Source organism: Thermomyces lanuginosus (genome assembly GCF_041956635.1).
Source record: "Thermomyces lanuginosus strain ATCC 200065 unplaced genomic scaffold VTN49scaffold_9, whole genome shotgun sequence".
Classification (NCBI taxonomy): Eukaryota; Fungi; Ascomycota; class Eurotiomycetes; order Eurotiales; family Trichocomaceae; genus Thermomyces; species Thermomyces lanuginosus.
This window is the reverse complement of record NW_027192343.1, coordinates 68,547-95,222: the sequence shown is the minus strand read 5'-3', so window position 1 is coordinate 95,222 and position 26,676 is coordinate 68,547. Positions and strand designations below refer to the sequence as shown.

Here is a 26,676-nt window from a genome sequence, read left to right as displayed (position 1 = left end):
GAGCCTGGCATCAGGATGCCCTGCCCCTATTGATAAAGGCAAATAAAGGGGCGTGGGAGGATGCTTAGATGAATCAGTTCGCCTCTGTTGACACGTTCTAAGTTGATATACGAGTTTCCTGTTAGTTCACGCGTCATCGTTTCGTTCAGCCTGCTGGGAGTTGCACTCTGAATGCATTTGCTTTAATGTTTCTGCCCTACGATGGTAGGTAGAACCTAATTTGCCTGCTCCGTATGATTATTCTGCAGCAAGAGTTACATGAACATTCAAAGGATGCTTAGCTGATCTTAAGGCTCATAGGCCACGCGATGGCAAATTTCACTTGTGAAATCTGAAACTGTCGTCTAACACTTGACGACAGCCCTGTCTGTTATGTCGAAAGGTTGCATCCTTTCCTGAGGCTTTGCGTGTATGACTGCCTATGTCAATTCGTGAATTCTGCCAGATGACACGGCATCAACACCTTATATCCTTCCCCCGTGTGCTTACCTTTCCGGCTGGCATTCTTAATGATCTGTTTTCTAATATGACCGTTTCTCTTCCCGCGCAAGTAATCATCAGTACTAACTTTTACTCTACAGGTTGTCAGCTTGACGCAGTTGTCGACAGTGAGCCTGGAATGTACAAAGCTCGTTAATGACCTTCCGTGCAGCATCTGTTCATTGGAACGGGGAAGACTTCCGCTATCAATTTCCTACGGAACCTAGCTAGGACGGGAAGGACGACCAACCATGGATCCCACACGAGAGTCTCAACTCCTAGATCCGTCCTCGGCGATCGCAACCTTCACGCGACAAAAGGCCGAGGCGATCAGACTCGCTAGGGAACAAGCCGCCGCCGTGCGTGAGATGTGTCGACGCGCAAAGACGGAGGTTCCGCCTTACGAGTTTGAGGAGTTGATTGGCAAAGGCGCATATGGCCGCGTCTACAAGGGACGAAAGTTGCCGTCGCGGGAGCTCGTCGCCATCAAAGTGATGGAGATTGATTCCGCTGATTACAAGACTATACGGGACATGAAGGATGAGTCAATCAAGGATTTTATTCATGAAATCAAGGTCATGAATCAGGCCAAGCAAGCAGGGGCTAAAAATGTCAATATGCTGATCGAGGCAATCTCCATTCACTCTCAGCTCTGGGTGGTGTGTGAGCATTGCCCTGGAGGAAGCGTGAAGACTTTGGTAAGTAGTTCATCTGGACATTAACTTCGATGTTTTCTGGACCGATCCGTAGTACTAATGAAATAGATGCGTGCAACGGGTGACAGGCTAGAGGAAAGATTCATTATTCCCATTGCACGGGAATTGGCAATAGGGTTGAAGGCCATTCATGACGCCGGTATCATTCATCGGGATGTCAAAGGTAAGGGCTCGGCTAGGTTAACATGAATAACGCGCTGACCACACCAGCTGCCAATGTCCTGATCCATGAAGAAGGACGTCTGCAGATTTGCGACTTTGGAGTTGCGGGTATTCTTCAATCCCACCTCGACAAACGGTCGACATGGATCGGAACACCTCACTGGATGCCGCCGGAGATGTTCCGCGGCGGAGAGGCGCATCAATATGGGAGCGAGCTCGATGTGTGGGCATATGGATGCACGTTGTTCGAGATTGCAACTGGAAATCCTCCAAACGCAAACTTGCGTGAGCGGATCCAAATTGGACGGTCTCTAGGGAGAAACACGCCCAGGCTAGAGGGCGATCGGTTTAGCGATCAGCTCAAGGACCTGGTTGCCTTCAGTTTGACATCGGACCCGACAGCTAGACCGAACATGGCGCAAATCCTGGAGCATCCCTACGTTGCCAATACAACCGAATCGCACCCTACTTCATCGTTGAGTGAGCTGGTGCGAATCTATTATCAGTGGACTCAGCGCGGCGGACAGCGGTTCTCGCTGTTTCACCCAGGCGGAGCTGCGGGAGCAAAGATGCCCGATGCGCCCATCGACGAAGAGGAATGGAACTTTAGCACTACGGACGGGTTCGAACGACGATTTTCGATCCTCGATCTCGACCAGCTGAGCGCTTCGTTAGCGGAGCTTGAGAAAGAACAGGCATCGTTGACCGCTCGGCCGGGCCCCGGAGCTGGAGACGATGGCCCGATGAAAGAGATGACGCCTATCGAGCGATTGAATTTCGATGAACGAGTAAAACGCGGTGCGGCAGCCATGGAAGGCCTCTTTGACGAGTCCAAGCCAACGTACAAGTATGAAACGAAAAAGGATTTTGTACCAATCGAAGAGAAAATGCAAGCGTCCGACCTTCCCCTGCGCGAAGCCACTGATCGATCGTCGGTAGCATCGACCAGTGTTGACATCAACCTTGGGGCGTTTGACTCAGCTCACTACGCGGCTGGTTCGGCAGCCAACCATCCCTTTAATCTGGCGGACGCCGACACGATCCGAGCATCTCAATCATTTGCTCGGTCCCGCAGCAACTCGTCGGACTTCCACAGCTTTGTGGACGATGAGGAAGAGACATTCCGACCCAGCGGGCCTCGTCCGCCCACGATGGATTGGAAGTTCCCGACGATGATCCCGGATGAACGACCGGCGGAGCCCGATGCGCGCGATGAGACGCCAACGTTTCTTCCGCAGGAGGAGAAACGGGCCACCCGAGACTGGAAATTCCCGGTGATGACTCCGGATGGAGGGGACGAATCAACATTAAGGGAGGACACGGCGCAAACCATTCGGCCAACACCGTTGCAGACGCAGGCCCGATCCCACACACAGGACGGGTCCCGTCCATCGACGGCGGCGTCTTCAGTGTCCACAACGTCGGATTATGACCCTTTCCGGTTCGACCGGCCGCCGTCGCCACCCACGGCCACACGATCTGTCAACGTGCTGCCGGACCTGCGCGAATCGCACGAATACGCCGACTATGGATCATCCGTTCTCCTCGACGGCCCAGGCCCTGATCAGGAAGAAGAAACATCGTGGGAAGAACAACAAAGGTCAGAAGTTGAACCCTCACCCGCCCCACTGACCAGCGTGCGACTCGGGCTCGCAGAGACGTCATCGGGACCCTCTTCCCCTGACGGCACCGGCCCGGGAACTGCGGAAAGGCACCCGAGCCCTCCTCCCACGGCGCGCCATGTTCCTCCGTTTCCGGAGGTCCATCCTCCGAGCGCGGAGGCTCTCATGGTGGGAGCGGACGACTCGGTGGTGGTGGGTGAATTAGACCGCTTGCTGGATGACTTCCTTAAAGGCGTCAATGCGACAATAACTGCTGTCGACGAGGTCGACCTGCAAACGCGACCAGGAAAGGTGCCTAGTTAACCATATGTATCAGTTATGACTTTCATGTCTATAGATCAATCAGCCAGGAATAGTTACGAGATATATATAGGAATTTGAAAAGAACAATGACGAATCGGTGCACTGAAACATCTAATACTTCAGAATTAAAAGGAAATCAATTTGCACAATGAGCTCAGAGACTCAATAGATATACATACAAGTCAAATATAATGCTTCCTCTTACACATCCCAAGACAGCACACCCAAAGCAAAAAAACCAAAGCGAACGCCTACAATATGATGTATCATGTCATTGATGCTTAACCTCCGCATCTAGTTCGACATGAATATGATCATCCGACTTGAGTGCCGAGACATGATCTTCGGGGAACTCGACACTATTTAAAACCCAAACCTGATCAGCACAAGATATTCTCCGCCATCAACATCGGTGTTTGGGGAAGATTTAGAACGTACGTGAAACCCTTGATCAAGGTGTACTCATGTCTGATAGTGCCACCACTGTTGCGCGCGGTTTCCTTGGCTCTGTTTGTATGGACAATTATTTTAGTCGTGATTCAAACGAAGGAGTGAAAGGGGTGTGTTTACTGTTCCAGCTTCTCAACCGGCGCGTCGGACTTGAGGGTGACCTGCGAGATAGACCTATCAGCAAAATGCCGTTATTCTGGCAAAAAGCCCACATAGGGAACGAACGTTGTAGAGAGGCATGGTTAAGCTCTTATGTCAAGGACCGTTCGAATGAGTTCACTTGGATGAATAACAGACAGATATTCTCGTTCAGTAAAGTACTTCTCGAGTGACCTCAAGGAATGAAACAAAGAAGCTTGACCGAAGAGAGAGAAAGGAAAGAGAGAAGAGAAGAGAAGGAAATTATTAATATTTTCGGCCTAGCGCTTGAGGACCTTCGGCTTGACGGATCACCTCCTCAATCATCTCATGGATGATGCAGATGATAATAGCATAGCGCCATTTTACCTATTAGCGGGGTACGGGAAGTGACTTACCGGGGGAGGTTATCCGGGAAAGATAACCGGATATACTAGGCCAAGACGGGTCTAGTGCGGGGGATTTTCGCCTGCCCGTTCTGCAGATGATCACTCGGGGATAACCGACGAGTTAGTTCAGTTGACACGCATAAAGTTTCGGCCTAAGGCTACCACGTTACTGGGACTGACATTGAAGGGTGACGTATGACCAATCTAGGCAGGCGAGTTTCGAGGTAGAAAATTGAGGTGATTGGAGCTTCTTCTACATGCCTCTCAATGCAGAGAATGACGACAAAGGTCTGACTATCAAGGTGCCCTTTTAGTGCTAACTTCGACGGTCCGGAGATAAGCATTATCTAACTACCCGAAGTTGTGACATAATCGGTCTCTCGCTACGGAGTAGCTATTGGTTACAGCGATACCTCGGGAAACAAAATGACAACAATTGTATTACGACTTTAAAATACAGCACAGACCCATTGATCGACCGCCAAACTCCCGGCCCAAACAAACAATATACAAGACAGAACAGTATACATCACGAAAGAGACCATCCAGAAGTAAACAAACAGAACAGGGAATCAAAACAGACGTACACTCGTTCATCACTCGGTCAGTCCTCAGTAGTCATCCATGTCATCAGTCCATCCATCGCTCGCGCCCGCTCGCATAGGCTGCTCATTCTCATCCGGTTCTACGCTGCGGATCAACCCTCGGAACTTCTTCCCGTTCATCGAGCCGTTCGAGATACCGTGGCGGTCAGCTTCGTTCAGCTCATCCGACGCGAAGCGTTTACGCAGCTTCGCGTAGTACACCTCCGTCGCATCGACTTCAGGTTCCGATGCGTCGTCGTACGTCTCCCAGTTCTCGCTCCCCGATGCTGCCGACTGCATGGTGGAGTTGGAGATCTGGCGGGTGCCCGTGCTGTACTGTTGCTCCGACCCACGGCTTAAGTCGCGCGACGAAGAGGACGACAGAGAGTGCGATGACCCATGCGATCCGGTATCAGCTCGGTTTCGTATGGTCTGGGTCGGATAGGGTCGTTGACGATCATCATACACGTCTTCTAGGCTGATTGGCCGCACGCTTCGCGAGGACATGACGCTACCACAGCGCAGCGATCCCGTCTGGTGGTGATCGCCAGATGACTCCTCATTCGGCGGCTGGAACAAGTCCCGCATCTTCGGCGGTGGGGCCCGTGGTGGAAGCTTGTCACGGGTCAGGGAAGAATAAGACGACTGAGGTTGACGTCGCTCCGGAGAGTTGGTACCTTGTGGCATGTTGGCCAACGGCACCCGAGCAGGAATCTTAGATGGAGACTTGATAGTGTTATTGGACCCCTGAGGGCGATTGTTCTGCTGATTACGACGGACCGTGCCAGTGCCATTCCCTGTTGGCGTTTTGGTGGCAGATCGCGGCGGCGGGTTATTTTTGGTGCTGGACGTAGTATTGCTCTGTGATCTCGACCTGGAAAGAGTGGAGGTTTGCCCAGACGGCGTCTTGGACCGCGCCGGCGGTTTGGTATTCACGGGCGTCAATTCATCCAGGTATCGCTCGCCGTGCACCAGGAATGGCCGACCATATTCCTCCTCCCACTTCTCGAGCGCCTTACGCAGCTCGGCCTCAACCTTTGGAAGCTCTTTAGCAATGCGCTTGCGCATCTTCTCCTCCCGTAGCAGTTTTCCGGGATCCCGCTTCTCACCCTTGTTCCCGCGGGACATGAGACGCGAGGCATCTTGACTGGAGGCAATCAATGCATCGCGGTCTTGGATCAAGGACTTGTGCTTGTCAATGAGACTCAAAATAGGAGCGCGTTGCTCTCTTAGAGCCTCCAGTCGGGCAATTTCTGCTTCGTGCGCCTCCAATAGCGCGTCACTGTATACATCCGAGAAGGCTGGAGTAAAGTCGAGCATCTCTTCTTCCGAGTAGTAGAGGGCATCCCAAAGCTCTTGGAGACGGCATCGAGCGTCCTCTACAAAGAGATGCAAGTTCTGTCTCTTCAGTTCGTTGAGACGAGCTAACTCCTCCTCGAATTCATTGATCGTACGCAGCCCACAACCTCGATTGGCCGCAAGGAAAGCCTTTTGATCACGCTCGTCGACGCCGAGGCGCTCCCACAGGTTCTCCACGGCGGTCCGAAGCTCCTTGATTTTGCGCTCGCGGTTCTTCTTCTCTTCCTGCAGTTTGTCACGTTTATCCCGGAGACTGGCGAGATCCGACTGGTGGAGACCAAGCTGCTCCGGAGCATCTCGGTAATATCGCACAATATTAGGATCCGTCTGGGCTTGAGGGGTTCCCAGCTCTGCCCAGAGCTTGATAATTTCTTCCGCCGTTGCCTTGACGTAGTTGATGCGCTTGTTGTATTCCTCGTACACGCGCGTAAATTCGTCATCCAGCGCAGTGACATAGCGCGGAGACAGGTCGAAGCTCGGTGACACCGATGAGCCGGGCCCCGTCGGCGGCAACTCGATCTGGACAAAGGACGGCTCGAGGTGGGAGGAATACGATTCGAGCGCTTCGACAAGTTCTGATCATAGTTAGCACACGCGACAGCCAACTGAACTCGAGGCCACTGACTCTTGACTTGCTCGTATCTCTCACGATGCAGCTTGCTGACTGTGGCATACTTTTCTCTCAAAGAGGCAATGCATCGATTCAGAGGGAATGTGACCTGGAGGTCGTCATCATTCAAGTCGAACTGTCCATTGGCGCGTTCATCGTCCAGCGATGCTTCCATCTGCTTTATCGTGTTGATGAGGGTTTCCGCTTCGTCGATCAGATTGTTCTTTTCACTGCGAGGAATTAGTTTTCAGTTCGCGATGCGTTTTTGAGCGTTGCGACTTACTTGTTGACAGCCCGCAAGTGATTGTTCAACGTGTCGGCCAGAGCCTCGAAAAGCTGCAGCATTGTTAGAGCACTGCTATTGATGGCCCGTCGATCGTCATACCTCTGTCTCGCGGGCTTCCCTCTCATGGTCAGGAACTCCAATGTCATCGAAGATGCCATGCAGCTGGTCAATGATGTTATTGACCTGCGTGGCCAAGTAGCTGGTATCCACCACCATGGCTGATCTCTTTCGTCACTAAGCGCAAGTCCAAGGAATCGCGTTTTTGCTGTCAGCTGCAACGGCAGCGGTCGAAAAACGAGGGATGCTGCCTTCAGTCGACGGGAGGCATCGGCGTAATGAAACAAAGGAAAAGATGGAAGAAAACGCGCGAGCGAGCGCGACGCAAAAGAACGTTTGTGATCAACCAAACGGGAAGTCTGTGTGTTCGCATGAACGGGATGAAATCCTGTGAAGCCCTTGGAGGGACCATACACAGGTGTTGCCCCAGCAACCGTCAGCCCTGCATGGCCAAGATCCTACCTTGCATGCCTCAGCGTTCAGGTGACTTTTGATGCCTCAGGTGTCGAGCCCCCGCTGAGCTGCCAATCTGGAGTTACCGCCTTATCGGAGTATCGACAAGGGCAGGTTGGTTCAGGGCTTCGAGATTGGTTGACGTCCTGACCGATAGTTGACAAAGATTCAACGTCAGCGTTAAGTCTGAAGTCTCAACCAGTTCATGCTAAACTTAGAGCTACCAAACAGAGCATTTGAGTAGCGTTGACGAGCCATATCGGGCTCTAAATCACCATCATGGAGGCAGCTCAGCAATCCTGGGGTAAGCTCATGCCATCGCGGAAGTGATGTTCAAAATGCTCAAGCGGTCGCTGCAGAAATATCGAATAATATTGATATCGTCGATCCCCAACGTGACGCTCTTTACCGATACGATGAAGAGGCCCACCGAGCACTAGTAGAGGCACGACCATGGACAAAGGACCCAAGATACTTCAAGTCCGTGCGGATTTCGGCAGTGGCCCTGCTCAAGATGGTCATGCACGCGCGGTCGGGAGGATCCCTGGAAGTGATGGGCCTAATGCAAGGGTATATCGCGGACGAGACCTTTGTGGTGACGGACGCATTCCGGCTACCCGTGGAAGGAACAGAAACGCGGGTTAATGCTCAAGAGGAGGCGAACGAGTACATGGTCAGCTACCTGCAGGCGTCGCGAGAGTCAGGCCGACTGGAGAACGCTGTGGGCTGGTACCACAGCCACCCAGGATACGGATGCTGGCTGTCTGGGATCGATGTGTCAACACAGATGATGCAGCAGATGAGCGACCCATTCGTGGCGGTAGTCATCGATCCGGAGCGAACAATCTCGACAGGTAAGGTCGAGATCGGGGCTTTCCGAACGTTCCCCCAGGGGTACAATCAGCGCGGGGACAAGGCGGGCGGCGATGTCAGCGAGGACAATGAATACCAGAGCATCCCACTGAACAAGATCGAGGACTTTGGTGCGCATGCCTCTCAGTACTACGCGCTTGAAGTGTCGCACTACAAGTCAACTCTAGACGCCAAGTTGCTCTCCCTCCTGTGGAACAAGTACTGGGTGGCAACCCTTAGCCAGAGCCCGCTCTTCACCACGCGCGACTACGGTAGCAAACAGATCACGGACCTCAGCCAGAAAGTCAAGAAAGCAAGCCGGAGCATTGAATCCGGGACAAGCACTAGCCGGTTCTCCATGCCTGGTCCTGCGATAGCGAGTTCAAGTTCCACGGCGACAGATAAACAAATCGCGAAGATTGTCCGGGATGGACAGAGAATCGTTGCAGAAGAGGTTTCTGGTTTGATTGCATCAGACGTCAAGCAGACCTTATTCCGGGGGGTTGCGCAACCGTCCGTGTGATGTGAATTCATAGAAGCTGTCCTGTACCTCCCCAAGATAGAAATGAATGATCATGGAAACGATGGTCACAGATTCCCGCATCGGCGTACGGACAGACATGAAATGTGGATGATATACTGGAAGCATACAGAGTGCATTCAAAGTCAAAATGTCTATCCATTCAGCCAGCCTATCTATGACTGTAACGCCTAATGAAGAGATAGCCCAAAAGAAATGTATGTAGAAGAATAGACGAGAAGGAAACGTGTGCATGGCAATGCCGACTCAGGCGGTCCTCGGCGAGCTCCGATCCTGACTGCCGCAACAACTGGGCATGAACGCTCAAATATGTAATATCCACAGGAGAAGGAAACCGTAACGAAAAAGAGAAGAAAGAAGACAGAGGAGAAAGGAGAAAATAATATAGGAAAAAGAGGAAAAAAAAAAGAGTTGAGAAGAAAGAAAAGGAATGAAAGGCTCAGCGGATCAGATCGTCGTCGTGATCATGAATGCGACATAGCCGGGCAGTCGAGGCCGTTGGACCTTGCTCGTGGAATCATAATGCTGGCCAGCCAGACCCGCGTCTATAACTCTATCGGAGACATCGACAAAGAACGAGAAATCGAGGACGATGGACTTCATGACCAAACCAAATAGCGAGTAGATGGCACGTTGACGACCATCTCGATTAACAGACAGACGAACACTCGTACCCATACCCAGTACTGGCGTTGAACTTGGCGAGGCACGGACCCATGGCCACGGTTCCCGCCAAGCTGCTTGCGAATGAAACATACAACGTTGACGCTGGCCGGAAAACCCGTCCATATGCTGGCCTACAGAAAGCCCGACTCGGTAAGAAGCCTAAAAGATGCCCACCCGTCAGTCTCCGTCTCCTCCATATCACGTATCAACAAGTACAGCCAGCTGGAATAAGACCTGGCCGCCGTGGACAGAGCAAGAAACCACGTGACAGCGACATTCGCAGTTTCCCCAGGTTAGACGGAGATCATCCCAGTGGGCTTTATGAAGGAAGGGTGATGGGATGAGTTTTGAGCAGCTTCTCTTTTCTTTTCAAGTATCAAAAGATGAACACACGTCTGCTGTAAAAACAGGGGACTTGCAAACACATGAGCTGTCAAAACGCTCGTCACAGCAGCGTAGCCAGGCTCATTCCAGCTGGATAATCTAGATAGTTGTACCTTGCAATCTTCTCATCCTCGCGCTCTCGCGGCTCCACCTCCAGACTCCGCTCATACATCTGGTGCACGTCACCAGCAGCCTGCAGGTTCGTGAGGATATAGTCCTGCAGCTCCGGAACCGGCTGCAGCTGGTACGGCGCGTTCTGATACTGCTGGATGTCCCGAATGACCTCGGCCGTTTTAGCGCGCTTGTTGAAATTGATCAGATCCGACGGCGTGTTCGAGGGAATGCCATCCTCGATGAAGGTCAGATCCGTAAGATAGACGCCTGCAACGCGGTCAGTCCGACAACTAACACGGTCAGGGGAAGGGGAGAATTACCGAAGAAGGGAATGCAGGGGGGATTCGCCGCATGAAGAGTCTCCCGGTACTCCCCAAAGTTCTTGGTGCTGGCCATCAGTCGCCGCAGTTGCTCCAAGGTCTGGGAGGTGCGGCCGCTGACTTGAGCCCAGGTGCGGCTTAACCTGGAGATAGGCGCCGTTCCGAGAGCTGAAATTATAGCAGTAAGGGTCGAGTAGTTGTTGAGAGCACGGCATTTCTGCGTATGCATTAGCATCAAGCACGTTTGCAAGGAAATGAAGCAGAATAAGTTACTTACCTCAGCCACGTTGACGAAATGCTTGATCACAACTACTCGCTTCCTCACGTCACTCTGCATCAAAATCATTTCCGCAACCCAGTTAGTCAGTTGGTTTGAGTGTAGGATCAGCGCCTTGACGTTGGCTGCGGGTTCCTCCTCGCCCGGCGCAACCTTCTTCTGCCAGGTCTTGTTGAGACACTCGATAGGCCGGATTTTCGCGTACAGTCTCGACTCGATAATTGTAAGCTGGCGTGCGAATTCGGTCGGATCGATGTCGAGGAACTTCAGCTTCTTCATATTCTTGGGCAAGATCGGCTGAGGCATTGGTGCATTGTTCGTGGGCACAAGCCGCTTGACTGTCGTATCCTGGCCACGCAGTCGTTGCTCGATGATGGTCAGCAACTGCTGCGTGCCAGGGGTCTTGCTCGCAGCAATGGACTCCTTGGTAAACGCGTAGACGCGGCGGAGAAGCTCCATGTTGGCCTCATTGTTCGGCTCCATCCAATAGTTCTCGAACCACGACTTCAAGATATTGACCACCCGGAATCGGATAGGTTTCTGTTTGCGATCTGTCCACAACTGGAATTCGTCGGGAGTCAAACCAGGCGGAGGCTGGATCATGAAACGATCAACCAGCATCTCGAAGAGCTCCTGAGCGGTGGTAAAGGAGCGATAGGTGAGGAGGAATGTATTGTTAAAGGACGCATCGAGCTTATCATGGCGGGTGAGCTGCTCGACCAGTCCAGCCAGCGTGCCGCATTTGAGAGTCGGCGTCTCCGACTTGGTATCGAAGAACACCTCGTTTTCATGATCAAAGGCCAGGAACCACGGGGTTTCCTCCTGAGGCGGCGCGGGAGCGGGCTCCCTCGTAATCGTAGGCGGTGGTGCCTGCCCGAAGAACCGCTCTGCCTTCTGCATATTCCGTCGGAGTGGATCGTCAACTCCGCCAGTTGATCCCGAATTGCCACTTGTGTCTGTGGCTCGACGACGAATCGCGGGTCGTGAGGGAAGCACATCGTGGAAATCTTCAATTGGATCATCATCATCATCAACGAAACGACTCTCGTTTCGATAGTTCTGCGACCGCTCGCTGGGAAACTGTTCCTGTAGGAGCACAAGCGAGAATCCAATCTGAGAAACCTGGTTCTCGAGCTGCCTCGCTGTGGTGCGTACGGCGTTCAAGCGATCTTCGAGTGAGTCACCCCGGAGCTGCGCCCATTCATCACCCAATGGAGCAGCCACGGCCTGACAGTGCAGCACCAAGTCGGCAACGGTATCGTAGACCTTTTGCTTCTGCATACCGAAATCTGCCAGCTGAGGATTCTGGAATGTCGAACCGAGTGGTGCCAAGTTGATCGACTCGATTTTGGCGATCCATGGGCGGTAATGGTCGAGAACATCCAGAGCGGCAGCGGAGATCGCCTCTCCCAATTTGTAATGCTCGGCCTTCGTGATGAGCTTCTGATTCAGAGTCAACCGTTCTTCGAGTCTCCGAACGCTATGTACTAGCATCTTTCGCATCGAATCGATTTGGTCGACCACAGTGGAGTCCAGAAGGATCGATGGTTCGTTCGAGTCTTGACCATCGGGGTCCAAGAAAGATGTAAGCTGGGTCTCGGTAGGTCGCAAACCGTTGTTCTTCCAGTTTCCTCCCGTGGTGCCATTCAACACAAAACCGGGCACGATGCGATTGATGTTGTCGCCGCGCTGTTGTCGCGCCACTTCCACATAGCCGTAGACGGCTTGCAACACACCGTCAGCCTCCTGGAGGCACTTTGCAACTGACTCGGGCCCAGACCAATCTGCAGCCGCAATATGTGACGAAAGAACTAGTTTTGAGAACTTCGACATCATTTCCCGGAAATGGTTATACAAGGGACGATTGTTAGAGATAATGGACGGGTTCCCAGAATGGTCATCTGTGGTATCCGAGCCTGCTGCGAGCAACATGCGGAGATGGTCGGAGATGTCCTCCGCCCTACGCACGTACTCACTCCGGTCCCCTTGCAACAGGGTGTGTCGATAAGCAGTCACAGCCTGACGCATGTTATCGACTAAGCTCGACCAAGTGACCGGGGGCGTCAAGCCGTCATCCACAAAGTGGCGGGGGATTGAGGTTGATGTCGACGGCCGGCCGGACCCTGATGAGTGGGCACCGGTGGACGTGGACAATTTCCTGTGTTGCGGCAGTGACTTGCTCGACCCGGAGTCGGCCGATGCCGTAGATGGCGCTCCATTCATTGGGCGGCGACGATTTGAATCGCGCGACGCCAACATCAACGCTTCGCCTTCACCCTCGGACCCGGAACCGTCATAATCGTTCTCGTCACGCTCGACGCCGCGCGCCATCATCTCGGGCGGCGGACGAGTCTGATCAGGCACGTTGACGTTGGTCCGATCTCGGGGCCCGGACTCGCTGACCGTGTTCGGATTCTCCAGCGGCAGTTCCATTGTACTTGTGCCGGTCAAAGTGTTGAAGTAATACAACCGGCCGTCTGGAGTCGCCTGGGGGATCCAATAGGCGGCCTCTTCATGCTCGGCAGGCCCGGTGCCTTCAATTGGCAGAATTGGCTGAGAATCGCGCGGATTGTTCGATGGGGTGTAATCCTGGTCATCGCGGTCGTCATCATAATAATCGTCATCGCCGCCCGAATCGGCGTCAGTATCTCCTGTTTCGGTCATGTATCGGCGCCGCGCTAGATGTTCTTCGATCTCATTTGGGTCGGTAATGATAGCGCAGTAGTTGCTGGGAAACCAGCCGCGAACGTTTCCCATGACTCCATCCCACCAACCCGTCTCCAGCTGATTGAGGACCTGGATCACGTCGCCCTGTCGGAAACTCAAGCTCGTGTGGTCGTCGGCATTATAGTCGTACAACGCTCGCACAAATAGCGTAGGTGGCGATTCAATCACCGTCATCTTACGGGGCGACTTCTGGCGTCGGGGGGACGAGTCGCGCTGCTGGACGGAATGGCTGCGCTGGCGACCAGCGCCACGGATTGGCGACACGGCCATGTCGGGCTACCGAAGTTGTTCGTTCCGAGCAATCGCAGGGAAGAACGGGCGTCGCAGCGACAGCAAGAACACACGTTTAGCAACTGTAGCACTGCGCCGTGTGTGCACGGCCCATGAGCTCCGGAAAATCCAATTGGCGACGGATCGGGGCCGAGATTTGCGGCGACGGACCTCTGGACGGCGATTGAGTTGAAACCGCAGACTTCAAGCGGTCGCAGTCATGGCACCCATTGGGATGAAAGGGCGACTGCATGCAGCAGCGCAAAGCCGCAAGACCCCAACAGGCAGCGAGGGGTTTTCTGTTCCTGGACCCTGCGATCCAAACGGGAACGAAGGAAACAGAATCAGGAAAGTTGGCAATCAGAACACGGAAACCCCAGAACCGAAGAAGGCAGACTGGACGAAGTCAGCGCATTGGGAAGGAAGAAGCAAACACCTCGAGCAGCCAGCGTCCAACATGGGAAGAATAGGGACGAGAGAAGAAGGAGAGGGGGCGACACCGAGACGAACAGGGGAGGTGGAGAATAGAAAATTACCGGGGCGGTATTAATTACATTCATTCTCGGCAGCGTCTTTTCCCTTTTGGGTCTGAGGTCTGTGCTGCGGAAGGCGCGACTGCGCACTTACCCCTCAGGAAGTTGGGAGGACCACGCGTCTAGTACTATTGACTCATTCTTCAGAATTTCTATGAGCGAGCTGGAGCTGAGCTGAACGGGACAGATTATCACACTGGGGCCATTAAACCCAGCTCGCCAGCAGTCTGGTGGGACGAAGAAAGGTACGGTAACTTACATACGCGTAACGAAAGTTGCTGGTGGTCCGTGCAGGGTCGAGAATCGGCCCCAGCGTGGCTGTCAGGGTCATGTAACGTGCCTGCGAGAACACAAGAGACAGAGACGCGATTATTCCTAGACCCCTGGCGGGTGGCAGCAGTGAGTGAATTCTACGCGGTGGGATCAATATATTGATCCAACATGCAGGAAATGAAAGCTTCCTCGTGGCTTACAGCGAGACCCTGAGAGTACGGGGGCAATCCGATGATTTGGCCAAGAGAGCCAGCCAAACAGAGAGAGGCGGGCGCCTTGGCGCCCGAGATTAGAGGAGAACTTTGAAAAAGTTCTCCAATTCTCGCGCGGAAGTCGAGTTCCGCCTCGGTGGTCCATTCAGTCCAGTTGTTCGACTGTGCTTCGTGCAAAAGCAGCAAAGTGCGAACCGCAAAGCGCTGTGGCCACTGGCCGGAACTCCGCAGTCCCACGAGAAAAAAAGGCCTAGAACCATGGTGCGTGTTCGGACTAGCCTAACGGTTCGGAACAAGAATGAACTTTTCGATTCAGTCGTCCCCTCCCAAAGTTCCCAACATCCTGAGTCCTGGGACCGTCTAAAATTCGCCGCGATGCCATTCTTCGTCAATGCTTCCGTCATCGTCCCTGGAATCAGCCGTTGCTGGAAGTCAGCAGTGGAGTGAGACCCATTTTGCTACGCCGCATTCAGCCTTTTTTCCGGCGGACGATCTGTTTCAGGCCATCACCCGGATTCCGAGAGCGGAGCAGAGCATGGACGAGCCGTCCGAGAAGCGGGAACCGCCTGGAGCCCTCCATCTGGAGGTGGGAAAAGGTTAGGTTTAGGGCGTTCGGCCAGTCTGGAGTTAGCCTAATAGGTAATTGTGCGCTAGAGATATCCGTCGGGGGAGGGGGAAGGATCGTTTGAGACGGAGCTTGCTTCAAACGCAGCGTCTAACATTAGCGACTTCGCCCTTGGACAAATGCAGCCTGGCTCGTACTACGCCAACAACGAAATAAATGTAGTTAGGTTATGTCATTTTGGTGAAGGTAACGATGGCTTCAGAGTATCAATTTCCAATATCCCGAGGTTCGTCGTTCTCCCTGCCCATGGGTGAAGTTAATTAACCTAACCTAGGTTACGAGGGAGACGGTTCTCTTCGCCTTCGAGACCGGTAACTTAAGGACGCCGACTGGTGAGCCCCACTGAACCCCCATTCCCCGATTCGCACACGCCTTTCTCCAATAGGCGCACGCGCACCTCTGCATGACGGTCCACCAACTAGCCCGAATGCGGTAAAGTCACGTGGGCTCCAGCAATGCCCACATTGTTTGCCCTAATTCCACAGACTCGGAACCCAGCCCGACGTCCCTCTGCACGTCCCTTGAACGCTTGGAGGCTTGACCAACAGGTGAGCCGACACGCTTGACAAGTACATCGACATTGCAGCTTCGGGACGAATTATAACACTCCGAATCCTGGACCAACACGGGTACTGTACGACCAAATAGTAGGCGTAGAAACGATACACAAATCCCCGCAGGCCCCGCGTTGTCGTCCGAGAAGACGGCAAGACTTGCATGTCCGTTATGGCGACCATCCTCGCCAATGGGCGCTTCTTCACTGAGTCGGGGGAGGTGGGCTTTCAAGACTGCATGGTGGTAGAAGGCGACACCATCGTGCACGTGGGCTCCGAAACAGATACAGTGGTTAGGGAAGCCAAAGCAGCGGGTGCTACGGTGCACGACGTTCAGCAGCGCTATGTCTTGCCAGGTTTTATCGACGGTCATATGCATCTCTTGCAATTCGGGCAGTCGCTGCAAAAGCTTGACCTGGACGGATGCCGGAATCTGGAAGATATCCGCGCGCGCATCAAAAATTATGCGCGTCAACACCCGGACGTGCCTCGAATCCTGTGCAAGGGTTGGATGCAGACCATGACGGACAGTCCGGTTCTGGCGTCGATGCTTGATGACATTGACCCACGGCCAATCTTTATTGATGCCAAGGACCTTCATTCTGTCTGGTGCAATTCCACCGCGCTGCGGGAGCTCGCGGTGGAGGACAAACCAGACCCTGCGGGCGGCACAATTAACCGTGATACAAATGGCAAACCATCTGGTTTATTGAACGAAGCGGCTGTCTTCTCGCTGGTCTGGCCGCACCTCGCCCGAGTTGCCTCGCGCGAGGACAAAATGAACGCGCTGCGTGCCGCTATCGCTGCGTACACCGCCCATGGCTACACGGGCCTGGTAGAGATGGCCATGGATGACAATGCATGGGACGCCTTGCTAGAGCTGCGACAGCGCGAGCAGCTGCCTATCCGCATCGCGGCTCACTGGCTGATCGTGCCCTCTGAGGATGAAGCTGCCAATCTGGCCCAAGTGGACCGCGCCATCGCGCTGCACAAGCAGTACAACCTGTCCACGTCTCCGGATCTTCGCATTGCCGGCATCAAGGTCATCTGTGATGGCGTCATCGACGCGTGTACCGCCGCGTTGCTGGAGCCCTACTCAAACAACGGCTCTTCGTGCGAGCCGCTCTGGCCTGCCGCAAAACTCGCCCCAGTGGTACAACGCGCCGTGCAAGCGGGCCTCCAATGCGCGTTACATGCCATTGGCGATGCAACTGTGCGGACCGCGCTGGATGTCCTCGAAAAGCACGGCTCTCGCGACGGGCGCCACCGCATCGAGCATCTGGAGATGACCACTCCCGAAGACGCCCGGCGACTTGGACAGTTGGGCGTCACCGCCTCCGTACAACCGGTTCATTCAGATCCGGACATTCTGCAAGCCTGGCCAAGCCTCATCGGCCCAGAGCGCTGCCGCCGTGCATTTGCCTACAAGGATTTCCTCGACGGAGGGGCGCCGCTGGCGTTGGGCTCCGACTCACCAACTGCGCCTTTCAACCCACTGCCGAACCTATACATCGCCACAACTCGGCGGTCCGCCAGACAGCCCGAGTCCCAGGAAACTGTGAATCCAAACTTTGCACTGCCATTGGCCGCTGCCATAACGGCAGCCACGGCGGGCGCGGCTTACGCGTGCTTTGCGGATAGTATCACAGGGCGTCTCCAGCCGGGCCTCAAGGCGGACTTTGTTGTCGTCGATATGGAGTGGTCGCCTGAGAAGCTCCTGCAGGCCCGTGTGCGGGAAACTTGGTTTGCTGGGAAGAGAGTATATTGCGCTTAAGTTGGTTTTTGACTTGCTATAAATTTGGTAGACCTTCGGCTCGCCGAAATCGTTCACTCTTCTTCAGATGCTAACTAAGGTGATCAAGGGAGGGTTCTGACCATCGCGACCAAAGTCATTCAGTTCGGAAATTCGTAGCTTATCTACCGTGTAAATATGTACAAAATGATGATCGCCGCCGCATAGCCTGATGCTGGGTAGAGATCATCAAAAGTCCTCAGTGCCAGGTCCTGAAGAGATATTTCATTTTCAGGCAGTATTCACGTCGGCATGTTTCTTTCTAAGGACGTTTTGGCACGGTCGTACTCGAAAGGCATGATGCACCGGATCACGATTAGACTCGTCAACACCCGAATGCGATCCGTCAACCTGACTGCCGCTTCTCCGCCATTAGTCGTCGGTATTGTTCGACAACGCTCTTCCGCTCTTCCGCCAACTCCTCTCTTCGTCTCAAGCTGCCCGCCGCCGATGGAACATTCGCCACGTCAACGCCAGCACCACGGCGTACTTTGAACACTTCACGCGGTTTCGGCAGTGCCTGCGGGGGCGCGTGTGCAACCTCAAACGGATTCGCTTTTGCCGCACGATCCCGCTCTTGGAGTTTCGCCCATGGATCATCGTCGTCTCCGTCATCAACATTGTCGGCATCACTCTCCTTCTTATTGTCGCGGTTTTTTGCCTTACCTTGGACGCCTGATTTGTTTTTCTTCTTCTTCGGTGCCTTGCCTGTTTTGGGATCGATCCCCCATTTCCTCCACATGTCTTCGATCTCTTGCTCTTCTGTTTCTTTGAGATCGCGTTCTTCGGCCTCTTTCTCTCGGAGTCGTGCTTCCTCCTCGCGCCAGTGTTTCTGCAGCTTCCTAAGCTTCTTCTCGTGCTTTGTAATTCGTCCTTCTCGAATGTCGGCAAACTCCTTGGACGCGGGTCGCTGCGATTTTTTCATCCCTGATAGCGGCAGTGCCTGGTCAACACGAGCCGCGAAATCTGACAATTTCTCCCCGGGCATAATCTTCAACGCCGGTTTTTCTTCCTCCTTCCCATCTTCGTCATCCTTTTCACCTCGTTTCCTCTTCTTCCCACGTTTGTTGTTTACATCTGGATCATCCAAACCCTTGGGAATCTTCCCTGTCTTCTGCCATTGCATCAAACGAGCGAATTCTTTCGGAGTGTCGTCGACAAGCTTAGAAGGTTTGACATATTTGTCGTCGTAAGGCTTCGCCTTCTTCTGTTTCCTTTTCTTCGATTTGCTTTCATTTGTCGGAGCTCGCGCAGGTAACGGCTTCGCGACGACGGTGGGTGGGAGATCGTATGTCCTTGGTTAATCAGCAACTGATCAGTAGAAATGAAGAACATAATACACACTTTTCGTCTTTTTGACGCCGCTTATGTTTATGAGGCATCTTGATTTGTGTTCTGGCCTCTCGGAGCTGATGCTGTGTGCTCTGTTCAAGGGGAATTTTTCTTATCTTCGATAACGGCCGAATTGACCGCCTTCCTTATCCAGTTTGACGTATTCGATTTGCGGCGAGATTAAGACCGACATCCAGGATCGATCTCTTCCTCACTCGACTCCACAGGAACCATGGTATTTGAAACCTTCATTTGCCCGTCCGACAGAGTAGTAGGGGTGCCGTCTCGTTGAGAGGATGGCACAGCACATTCATTTGATACTTTTCAGAGGTAGACTGGCGGTGGAATAGATTGGTTCATGATCGATGGCTCAGTCGTTTTTTTGCACGAGGTTACTGTGCTGCGTTGGCAATGCTGTGAGTGTGCATTATCTCCGTTGTTTCCCCATCCTCGTTTTCTAACGACGACAGTGGTGTCATTCGGTTCGTGTTCCTGCTCTGCGGTATCGCCATATCTTTCTTCCGTGATGATGTCGAGCGAATCTGGAGAAGCCCAGCAGTCCTCCCTCAAGGAGACGCGGGTCTGAAAGGCGTGATCCCAACGACATGCCATTCTCATAATGATTACTGGCGCCCCGTTCCCTTCTTCTCGGCTATCACGGCCGGTTGTGTCAGCATTGAGGCGGACGTCTGGTTGATCGAGAACGAGCTCTATGTTGCGCATGAGCGGTCGGAGATCGTACCCGATCGTACCCTGCGACGTTTATACATCGACCCTCTTGTCGAACTGCTGGACAGCAAGAACCCTGTCTCCAACTACCGTTCCGACGCGCCTCCACGGGGCATCTTTGATACTCGCCCGAACCAGCCCGTGACCCTGCTGATTGACTTCAAGAGTGGCGGTGTGGAAACATGGCCGCAGGTGGTTTCGCAGCTGTCACCACTGCGTGACCGCGGGTATCTAACTTACTACAACGGCGCAGAAATCGTCCCTCGGCCTGTTGTGATCGTGGTTTCGGGTAATGCGCCGTTCGATATCCTCACCTCCAACACTACCTATCGAGACATCTTCTACGATGCGCCGCTGGCCAAGATAGAAGACAGGGAGTTACCCTCCCCGATTCCAGATTCCCGGAACCATCCCCACCATGTCGTCCATACACACGAGCCATTTGCGCCAGCAAACAGCTACTACGCGTCTGCTTCGTACAAAAAGTCCGTCGGCATCCCGTGGCTTTTCCGCATTTCGTCGCGGCAGCTGGAGCGAATTAGCACCCAGGTCAACAATGCCCACCGCCGCGGTCTCAAAGTGCGGTACTGGGGAATTCCAAGCTGGCCACGCAGGCTACGAGACCATATAATGAGCGTTCTCGAAAAAGAAGGGGTTGACATTCTTAACGTGGATGATCTGAATAGTGTTGCGCACATGGACCGGCGACATGGTTGAAGTAGCATTCCCGAAAGTGGTTTTTGTAGTAAGCAGACAAGAAAGACCCTTGACAATTAGAATCTCATTGCAAATCTACCTAACATGACTCCATTTGCCTGGGTGCCACAATCACAATAACAGAAAAACCGCAAACATGCCTCCCAATGCAACCGCGGATAGCTTGATCGGTTCATCAAGCATATTGGCCGAATCATCCGTCGGCGTTGGTTCAGGTGATGATTCAGACTCATCTCCTGGAGAAATACTAATGTTGCATTCTTCGTCAAGAGTCAACTCGTCTCCAAAATCATTGGTCACTGTCATGGGAGGACAAGAAAATCCTGGAGGCGGAGACTCTGATTCCACAGTTCTCGTCACCGAGCTTGTGGTTGTCACCGTTCTGGATGCCCAGATCGTGGTCGTTGTCCGGGTCGGGGGGCAGTTCTGCCTGGCTTTTAACTCCTCAATCGTTGTTGTGCTGGTAGGCTCTGCAGGCGACCACTCAAGCGAGCAGTCTTCACCAAGTTCCAAGGTGTCGCCAAGATCGTTCGTCACAGTCAGGGGAGAGCAACTGAACTCAGGCTGTTCTTCCTCCTCGTCCGACTCCAAATTTCTAGTCACCGTTACGTATCGCGTTCGCGTCCGTGTTAATGTCGACCTCGTTGTATAAGTTGTCACAGGTGGACAATCTAGTTCACACATCCACAACCCGTCCAAATATCGGCATCGTCTTCCAGGTGGACATGAATACTTGTCGCCGCAACATTCACCACCTGGACGGACGCAGCCGCCGCCTGGACAGCAGTTCAACTCAGGATTACAGCACCAATCGTCCCTATTGCAGCAGAGTTTGTCTGGAGGGCAACAGCCGTCACGGTCTACGCATGTGCTAATGATTTAGTTCGCCATTCAGAGAAGTTTAGGATTCAAGGAGCTTTTACCAGAGCAAAGAAAATGTCCGGGGACTACGCAATACAACTCTTGCCGGGGTTGCAGGTCGTTTCCAGACAGGGGGTCGCCAGACCCGTTGGAGCGAGCCGCATCCCAGTTTGCTCCAAGTCGTTCGGCAGGCTCTAGGAACTGGCCAGTGCCTAAACCGACGAACAGAACGAAGATGGCCAAGTTGTAGTTCATGGTGAGATTGTTTTGGGCCTCGAAATTAAGAATATCACGAGAATCCTGAGAAAATCGTCTTTCAAATCGCAAGACGGCTCGCAATACTATAGTCCACCCTTCTTATATACTTGTTTGAAGTAGCCCAGAGGCTTAACCTGGCCTCGCTCATTCGCCAGTGTCGCTCTCAAAAGTTGTCTCTAGTAATTTTACATGAGGCTCGTGGCTATCGCAGGCCATCATCATACAGCTACTACCCAATCAACTGGACGAGCGGTTCGTATTTGCATCCTTTCCGACTGAACAAACTACCACTTGGCGTCTGTGCGACCAAAAATGCAACTCGAGATCGATGATGCATAGTCGCCCCGCCAATACTCCGTACTGCCAATCTCATGACCTATCTTCCGCCCATCCAACATGAATACGAGGAATGAAGAGCTTCACCAGGGCCGTAATTGGAGGTTATCGAGTGTGCAACTGTAACGTTGAAAGGATTATTGATCGCCTCTTCGAAGCAGTGATGATATGTATTCCATGCCGAGCCGGGATACTATCATCGGCTTTAGGAGTACTCCGTAGATATGTCTAAAATAGGAATAAGTTATTTACTTAGGGCTAGGGTTTCTCCGTCACATGCTATGACAATAACCCTAACCTAATATAGTAAGCGTAATATCTGGCATGTTGCCTGCTACGCGTGGGAGCAGCCAAGCACTGCTTGCTGCACGTCCGCGGTCAGACAAACAGCAAACGCATGCTTCTCGAAGGCGCGTAGATTGCTAATACGCGCATGCGTTGAGCAAACTGCTCCTGACTAGTGACCATCAAGGTTCAATTTCTGCGAACATTCTCTAACCTGCTGTTCTGCTTTAGAAGTTTGATTTTGCGGATTGTGTTCGCGTAATCTAGCCTACGCGCCAATTCACACGTCCCACGCAGTGCTCTCCAAACCGCCAACCTCTTCCTCACTCGATCGATGATCTTGTCCACACGCATCGCGGCCCCTGACAGCACGACAACATGAGTCAATCGGACGAGTCGACGCGCCCGTTGGCGAGCGAAGGGGACGGGGAAACGATCGCTCGGCGCAGATCGACGCGCGGGGTGCGCCGACCCGAGCGATTTTCGGAAATCTACAACATCCGAACGAATTCTACGGCGGAGAAAAGAAAGCGCACGAGCACTGGTGGCGCTGATGAGTCTGACAATAGCGGCGACGAAGAAGAAGAGGAAGAACTGGAGTCCGAATCGGAACTCGACGCCAACGAGGATGACCCGGACGAGGAAGAGGAGAAGGACCGTCGACGAGCCGCGCGTCGGGCTTCCGGGTCTAGAAAGCGCGCTTCCACCAAGAGTAAGACTACGTCGCGATCGTCGCGCACGGCGAAGAAGCCCAAGATCAATGGCGCCGCGAAGGGACTGCCCATTCGGGCCGCCAACCGCAAGGCCAAGTCCTCGCAAGCGGCAAAGAGGAAAGACCGAACGGGTCCGATCAGGCCAATCTTTCGCTCGGTCCCTGAGGGTATATACGGTATGGCATAACTATTTGCCTTCGAAACAAATTGCTCGTGCGCTGATATCACTCCTCTAGCCGATCTGTTCCAGAACAAAAAAGATCCAGAAACGGTTGTTGAACAGTGGATTCCACAGTACCAAAAGGACCCCCGGGAGGGGTTGCGGGCGGTGCTTAATTTCACTCTGCAATGCACCGGGGCAGATTTCTCCGTCGACGCCCAGGACGTCGAGGATGAAGACCAGTGGCCACAGCGTCTAGAGGATCTTCAGAGTGCGCATCTGGACGAGCAGCCTGCCGACTATCCTCTTATCTCCAGAGACAAGGCATATCGTTCTTTCCGTCAAACCGTTGAAGATTTCTGCGAGTCGTTGATTGAGGGCCTTCACCGATCCGCTCTACTGTACGATGCGGAGGAGAAGATTGGCTCGAAATTGCAAAGCTGGCTAGGGTCGATGGCGGATGGAGGCAACCGAGCTTTCAGACATACTGCCGTAGTCCTTTCCATTTCGATGGCCAGTGCTCTGTGCGATATCGCCGACGAAATCACCTCCTCGGTTTCGACGTCGCGGAAGCAACTGGAAAGCGAGAAGAGAAAGAAGACGCCAAATAAGGGCCGTATCAACACAATCCAGACTAGCATCCGGGAGAATGAGGAAAGACTCGAGACGATTGACGGCATTCTCCGAGACGGGTTCGATGCTCTATGGATCCACCGCTATCGAGATATTGATCCTAAGATCCGGACCGAGTGCTTTGTCGGGCTCGCCAGATGGATTCAGACCTACCGGCAAATGTTCTTTGAGAGTCAATACGTGCGGTATCTCGGCTGGGGCTTGTCCGATATGGTCACCCAGGTGCGTGCCGCCGTGGTGCAGCAGCTGCGTAGGATTTACGAGCTCAAGTCCAGCGTCGCTGCTCTACGTACATTCACCGGCCGTTTCCTCCGCCGGCTGATCGAGATGGCCACTAGGGACGCCGATGTCGGCGTGCGCGTGTCCACCGTGGAGCTGCTTGGCTCCATCCGCGACATGGGACTGATGGAGGGCGAAGACGTGGATGCTGTGGGACAGCTAGTTTTTGACGCGGAGCCGCGTATCCGCAAAGCGGCTGGCCGCTTCTTCGCTGCAAATCTCCAGGAGATCTTCGATTCAACCACCGAGGAGATGGCCGAAGATCTCAACGAAGTCTTTGCGGACGATAACGATGACGACTTTGAATCACCGAAGCGGTCATGGATCAAATACAAGTGCCTCGTGGATCTTCTACAGGCCTACGACGGGCAGAGAGACGGGGCAAGACGAGACCGCCAGCGGAGATCGATTGAGAGCCTTACAGGTTCTCCGGCCGAGTCCCGTTTCTTTCTGGCCACGGAAGCCATTTACCCGCACATGGAGGAGCTGCAGCAGTGGCAGGCTCTTTCCGGGTACCTGCTCTACGATCATTCTCAGGCTACTGGCTCGCCAGCGCGAGATGAGGCGATCAATGTACGCAAGTTCTTTGCGCTGGAAGAAGGGCAGGACATCATTCTCCTAGAGGTTCTAGTGTGCGCCGTCAAGCTGCGAATTCTAGACATCAGCAAGATGGAGCAGAACAAGCGTGGACAAAAGGTCAAGTCAGTGACGGACAAGATTGAAGAGTTGCAAGAGGAGACTGCGCATAGTCTGATGACGATTATCCCCCAATTGCTGAATAAGTTCGGGGCAGTTCCTGAAGCGGCCTCTGCGGTGCTCCGCTTGGAGCATCTCATCGATCTTGACAAGATCCAGGATCTGCAAAAGGACGCGACCGCGTACTCGTCGCTGCTCAACGATATCAGCCGGCAGTTCCTCACACATTCTAACCAAGATGTGCTGGCTGAAGCGACTGCAGCTTTCTTGCACGCCCGGAGCTCGGAAGAAACGCGGGAGGTCATGGAGAACAAGATTCAAGAATTGTGGGATGACATGATTGACATCCTGGGCTCTTTAAGCCAAAACACCGACGTCCAAAATGGATCATCCTTGCGGACGCCCCTGTTGACGGATCTCACCAATACGGTGACCAGGATTTCCAATCTGGCCAGCATCATCGACTGCACCGGCGTTCTTGAGACGATCCCCTCCACTACAGGCAAGAAACGGAAGCAGAACCTCGAAGCACCCTTCAACACCTTGATCCATCTAGCCCGGCGGGGGCTCCGCGAAGCAGAATCCGATCGGGAAGTGGCTCGGCTGGAGACGGAGCTGGTTGTGCACAGCTTGAAGACACTGTTGCTCTACTTCATGTGGAAAGTGCAAGGTCTGACAAGCGCAATCAAGGCCGGCCAGGCGCCCTTCAACACCGCATACTTTGAGTCGCTGACCAAGAGCCGCGACGTCTTCGTTGCGACACTGACAGCTCTCCTGCAGAAGCGGTCGATTCTAGACGGCATCCGGTTTGCCGCAGTGACGACTCTTCTAGACGTGCAGACGCTATTCGGCACGCTGCGCCACATTGCCCCGTCCAACGACTCGTCCTCGATCGACGAGGACGTCCTCCTGCAAGCACAAGGTCTCGCGCAGGAGATCAGCCCTGCTACGCAGGCGATCATCTCGCGCTTCCACACTGTCGCGGAGCGGACACTCGCCAAAAGACTCAAACGAGACATCCTCTCGTCGCAAATGGACGAAGAAAACGATGAGGCACCGCTCGAATCAGCGCAGGACATCAAAGACCTCCCCTCAGACAGCGACTCCGACGTCGACGACGACGACGACGGCAATGACAGTCAAGAGGACGACAACGACGGCGATGGAGACGCCAGCACCGCGCGCCTGCGCGCTACCATCTTCGCCGAGCAACAACTCTGCGAACTCACCGGCAAGGTCGTCCTCGCCATCATCGGGCGCGTCCTGGACGGGAAGAAGCTCATGCCGAAACTCCTCCGAAACAAGACCCGACTAGGCCACAACTACAAGGAAGTCGTCGCATACCTCGAGGAGCGGAAGCGACCGCCACAGGCCAAGAAATCATCATCCGCGCAAGAGAAGACCGGCGATCAAAACAACAACAAAGCAGAACCTGCCAAGGACGTCCTCGCCGAGGACCCGATCATCGACGATGACGACGATGATGATGACAACGAGAAAGACCTCGACAGCGATGACGAGGAGAATCTCCGCAGACGCGGCTTGGTCGAGGACGGCGTCGATGATCCCATCGTCGACGACGAGAACGACAATGACAACGACGACAATGCCGCGGAGACCGGCAAGGATCAAGACGGTGATGAAATTATGGGTGATTAAAAATCAACGACCTTCGATGGATGAAATGGGGTTCTCAATTTCCGTTCTACGTTTCTTTCCTAGTGATTATTCTCTTGTGGATAGGTATCTTCTCAACCATGTATTCCCGTTTCTGAATGCTTTGCCCTCTTATGCGTTCAAGTCCTGGTTGTGGTTTGTTTGTATATGTGTATCCATATTCAATTGATGTGATAGTGGTGAATGCTGCAGTAATAATGGATTGACAAGGTGACTGTCTTCCGTTTCCTTATCACGCCAGTAATGATGAC

At 53.5% G+C, this 26,676-nt stretch overlaps 13 protein-coding genes across 13 annotated transcripts; 6 read left to right on the top strand and 7 right to left on the bottom strand.

Annotated features, from left to right (window-relative positions):
- Nucleotides 1–731: 731 nt before the first annotated feature.
- Nucleotides 732–3,283, top strand: VTN49DRAFT_8108 (uncharacterized protein; the record flags this gene model as incomplete). The annotated part of the gene is made up of 3 exons (XM_069416452.1): nucleotides 732–1,178; nucleotides 1,245–1,359; nucleotides 1,407–3,283. The coding sequence occupies 3 exons, from the start codon at nucleotides 732–734 to the stop codon at nucleotides 3,281–3,283; spliced, it is 2,439 nt and encodes an 812-aa protein (XP_069271734.1).
- Nucleotides 3,284–3,554: 271 nt separating this feature from the next.
- On the bottom strand, nucleotides 3,555–3,973 carry VTN49DRAFT_8107 (uncharacterized protein; the record flags this gene model as incomplete). The annotated part of the gene is made up of 4 exons (XM_069416451.1): nucleotides 3,555–3,642; nucleotides 3,722–3,790; nucleotides 3,854–3,894; nucleotides 3,959–3,973. 4 exons carry the CDS (start codon nucleotides 3,971–3,973, stop codon nucleotides 3,555–3,557), a joined length of 213 nt encoding a protein of 70 aa, XP_069271733.1.
- Nucleotides 3,974–4,871: 898 nt separating this feature from the next.
- Nucleotides 4,872–7,315, bottom strand: VTN49DRAFT_8106 (uncharacterized protein; the record flags this gene model as incomplete). The annotated part of the gene is made up of 4 exons (XM_069416450.1): nucleotides 4,872–6,778; nucleotides 6,829–7,043; nucleotides 7,097–7,149; nucleotides 7,199–7,315. 4 exons carry the CDS (start codon nucleotides 7,313–7,315, stop codon nucleotides 4,872–4,874), a joined length of 2,292 nt encoding a protein of 763 aa, XP_069271732.1.
- Nucleotides 7,316–7,888: 573 nt separating this feature from the next.
- VTN49DRAFT_8105 (uncharacterized protein) lies at nucleotides 7,889–8,984 on the top strand (the record flags this gene model as incomplete). Its single annotated transcript, XM_069416449.1, has 2 exons — nucleotides 7,889–7,913; nucleotides 7,969–8,984. 2 exons carry the CDS (start codon nucleotides 7,889–7,891, stop codon nucleotides 8,982–8,984), a joined length of 1,041 nt encoding a protein of 346 aa, XP_069271731.1.
- Nucleotides 8,985–9,449: 465 nt separating this feature from the next.
- VTN49DRAFT_8104 (uncharacterized protein) lies at nucleotides 9,450–9,758 on the bottom strand (the record flags this gene model as incomplete). The annotated part of the gene is made up of 1 exon (XM_069416448.1): nucleotides 9,450–9,758. One exon carries the CDS (start codon nucleotides 9,756–9,758, stop codon nucleotides 9,450–9,452), a length of 309 nt encoding a protein of 102 aa, XP_069271730.1.
- Nucleotides 9,759–10,113: 355 nt separating this feature from the next.
- On the bottom strand, nucleotides 10,114–13,760 carry VTN49DRAFT_8103 (uncharacterized protein; the record flags this gene model as incomplete). Its single annotated transcript, XM_069416447.1, has 3 exons — nucleotides 10,114–10,433; nucleotides 10,487–10,703; nucleotides 10,764–13,760. The coding sequence occupies 3 exons, from the start codon at nucleotides 13,758–13,760 to the stop codon at nucleotides 10,114–10,116; spliced, it is 3,534 nt and encodes a 1,177-aa protein (XP_069271729.1).
- A 76-nt stretch (nucleotides 13,761–13,836) lies between these two features.
- Nucleotides 13,837–14,624, bottom strand: VTN49DRAFT_8102 (uncharacterized protein; the record flags this gene model as incomplete). The annotated part of the gene is made up of 2 exons (XM_069416446.1): nucleotides 13,837–14,156; nucleotides 14,543–14,624. The coding sequence occupies 2 exons, from the start codon at nucleotides 14,622–14,624 to the stop codon at nucleotides 13,837–13,839; spliced, it is 402 nt and encodes a 133-aa protein (XP_069271728.1).
- Nucleotides 14,625–15,169: 545 nt separating this feature from the next.
- On the top strand, nucleotides 15,170–15,749 carry VTN49DRAFT_8101 (uncharacterized protein; the record flags this gene model as incomplete). Its single annotated transcript, XM_069416445.1, has 4 exons — nucleotides 15,170–15,374; nucleotides 15,458–15,561; nucleotides 15,606–15,629; nucleotides 15,678–15,749. 4 exons carry the CDS (start codon nucleotides 15,170–15,172, stop codon nucleotides 15,747–15,749), a joined length of 405 nt encoding a protein of 134 aa, XP_069271727.1.
- Nucleotides 15,750–16,120: 371 nt separating this feature from the next.
- VTN49DRAFT_8100 (uncharacterized protein) lies at nucleotides 16,121–17,731 on the top strand (the record flags this gene model as incomplete). The annotated part of the gene is made up of 1 exon (XM_069416444.1): nucleotides 16,121–17,731. The coding sequence occupies one exon, from the start codon at nucleotides 16,121–16,123 to the stop codon at nucleotides 17,729–17,731; it is 1,611 nt and encodes a 536-aa protein (XP_069271726.1).
- Nucleotides 17,732–18,095: 364 nt separating this feature from the next.
- On the bottom strand, nucleotides 18,096–19,131 carry VTN49DRAFT_8099 (uncharacterized protein; the record flags this gene model as incomplete). Its single annotated transcript, XM_069416441.1, has 2 exons — nucleotides 18,096–19,044; nucleotides 19,094–19,131. 2 exons carry the CDS (start codon nucleotides 19,129–19,131, stop codon nucleotides 18,096–18,098), a joined length of 987 nt encoding a protein of 328 aa, XP_069271725.1.
- A 361-nt stretch (nucleotides 19,132–19,492) lies between these two features.
- VTN49DRAFT_8098 (uncharacterized protein) lies at nucleotides 19,493–20,527 on the top strand (the record flags this gene model as incomplete). The annotated part of the gene is made up of 2 exons (XM_069416440.1): nucleotides 19,493–19,497; nucleotides 19,552–20,527. 2 exons carry the CDS (start codon nucleotides 19,493–19,495, stop codon nucleotides 20,525–20,527), a joined length of 981 nt encoding a protein of 326 aa, XP_069271724.1.
- A 111-nt stretch (nucleotides 20,528–20,638) lies between these two features.
- Nucleotides 20,639–21,643, bottom strand: VTN49DRAFT_8097 (uncharacterized protein; the record flags this gene model as incomplete). The annotated part of the gene is made up of 2 exons (XM_069416439.1): nucleotides 20,639–21,198; nucleotides 21,451–21,643. The coding sequence occupies 2 exons, from the start codon at nucleotides 21,641–21,643 to the stop codon at nucleotides 20,639–20,641; spliced, it is 753 nt and encodes a 250-aa protein (XP_069271723.1).
- A 1,002-nt stretch (nucleotides 21,644–22,645) lies between these two features.
- Nucleotides 22,646–26,407, top strand: VTN49DRAFT_8096 (uncharacterized protein; the record flags this gene model as incomplete). Its single annotated transcript, XM_069416438.1, has 2 exons — nucleotides 22,646–23,156; nucleotides 23,217–26,407. The coding sequence occupies 2 exons, from the start codon at nucleotides 22,646–22,648 to the stop codon at nucleotides 26,405–26,407; spliced, it is 3,702 nt and encodes a 1,233-aa protein (XP_069271722.1).
- Nucleotides 26,408–26,676: the final 269 nt, after the last annotated feature.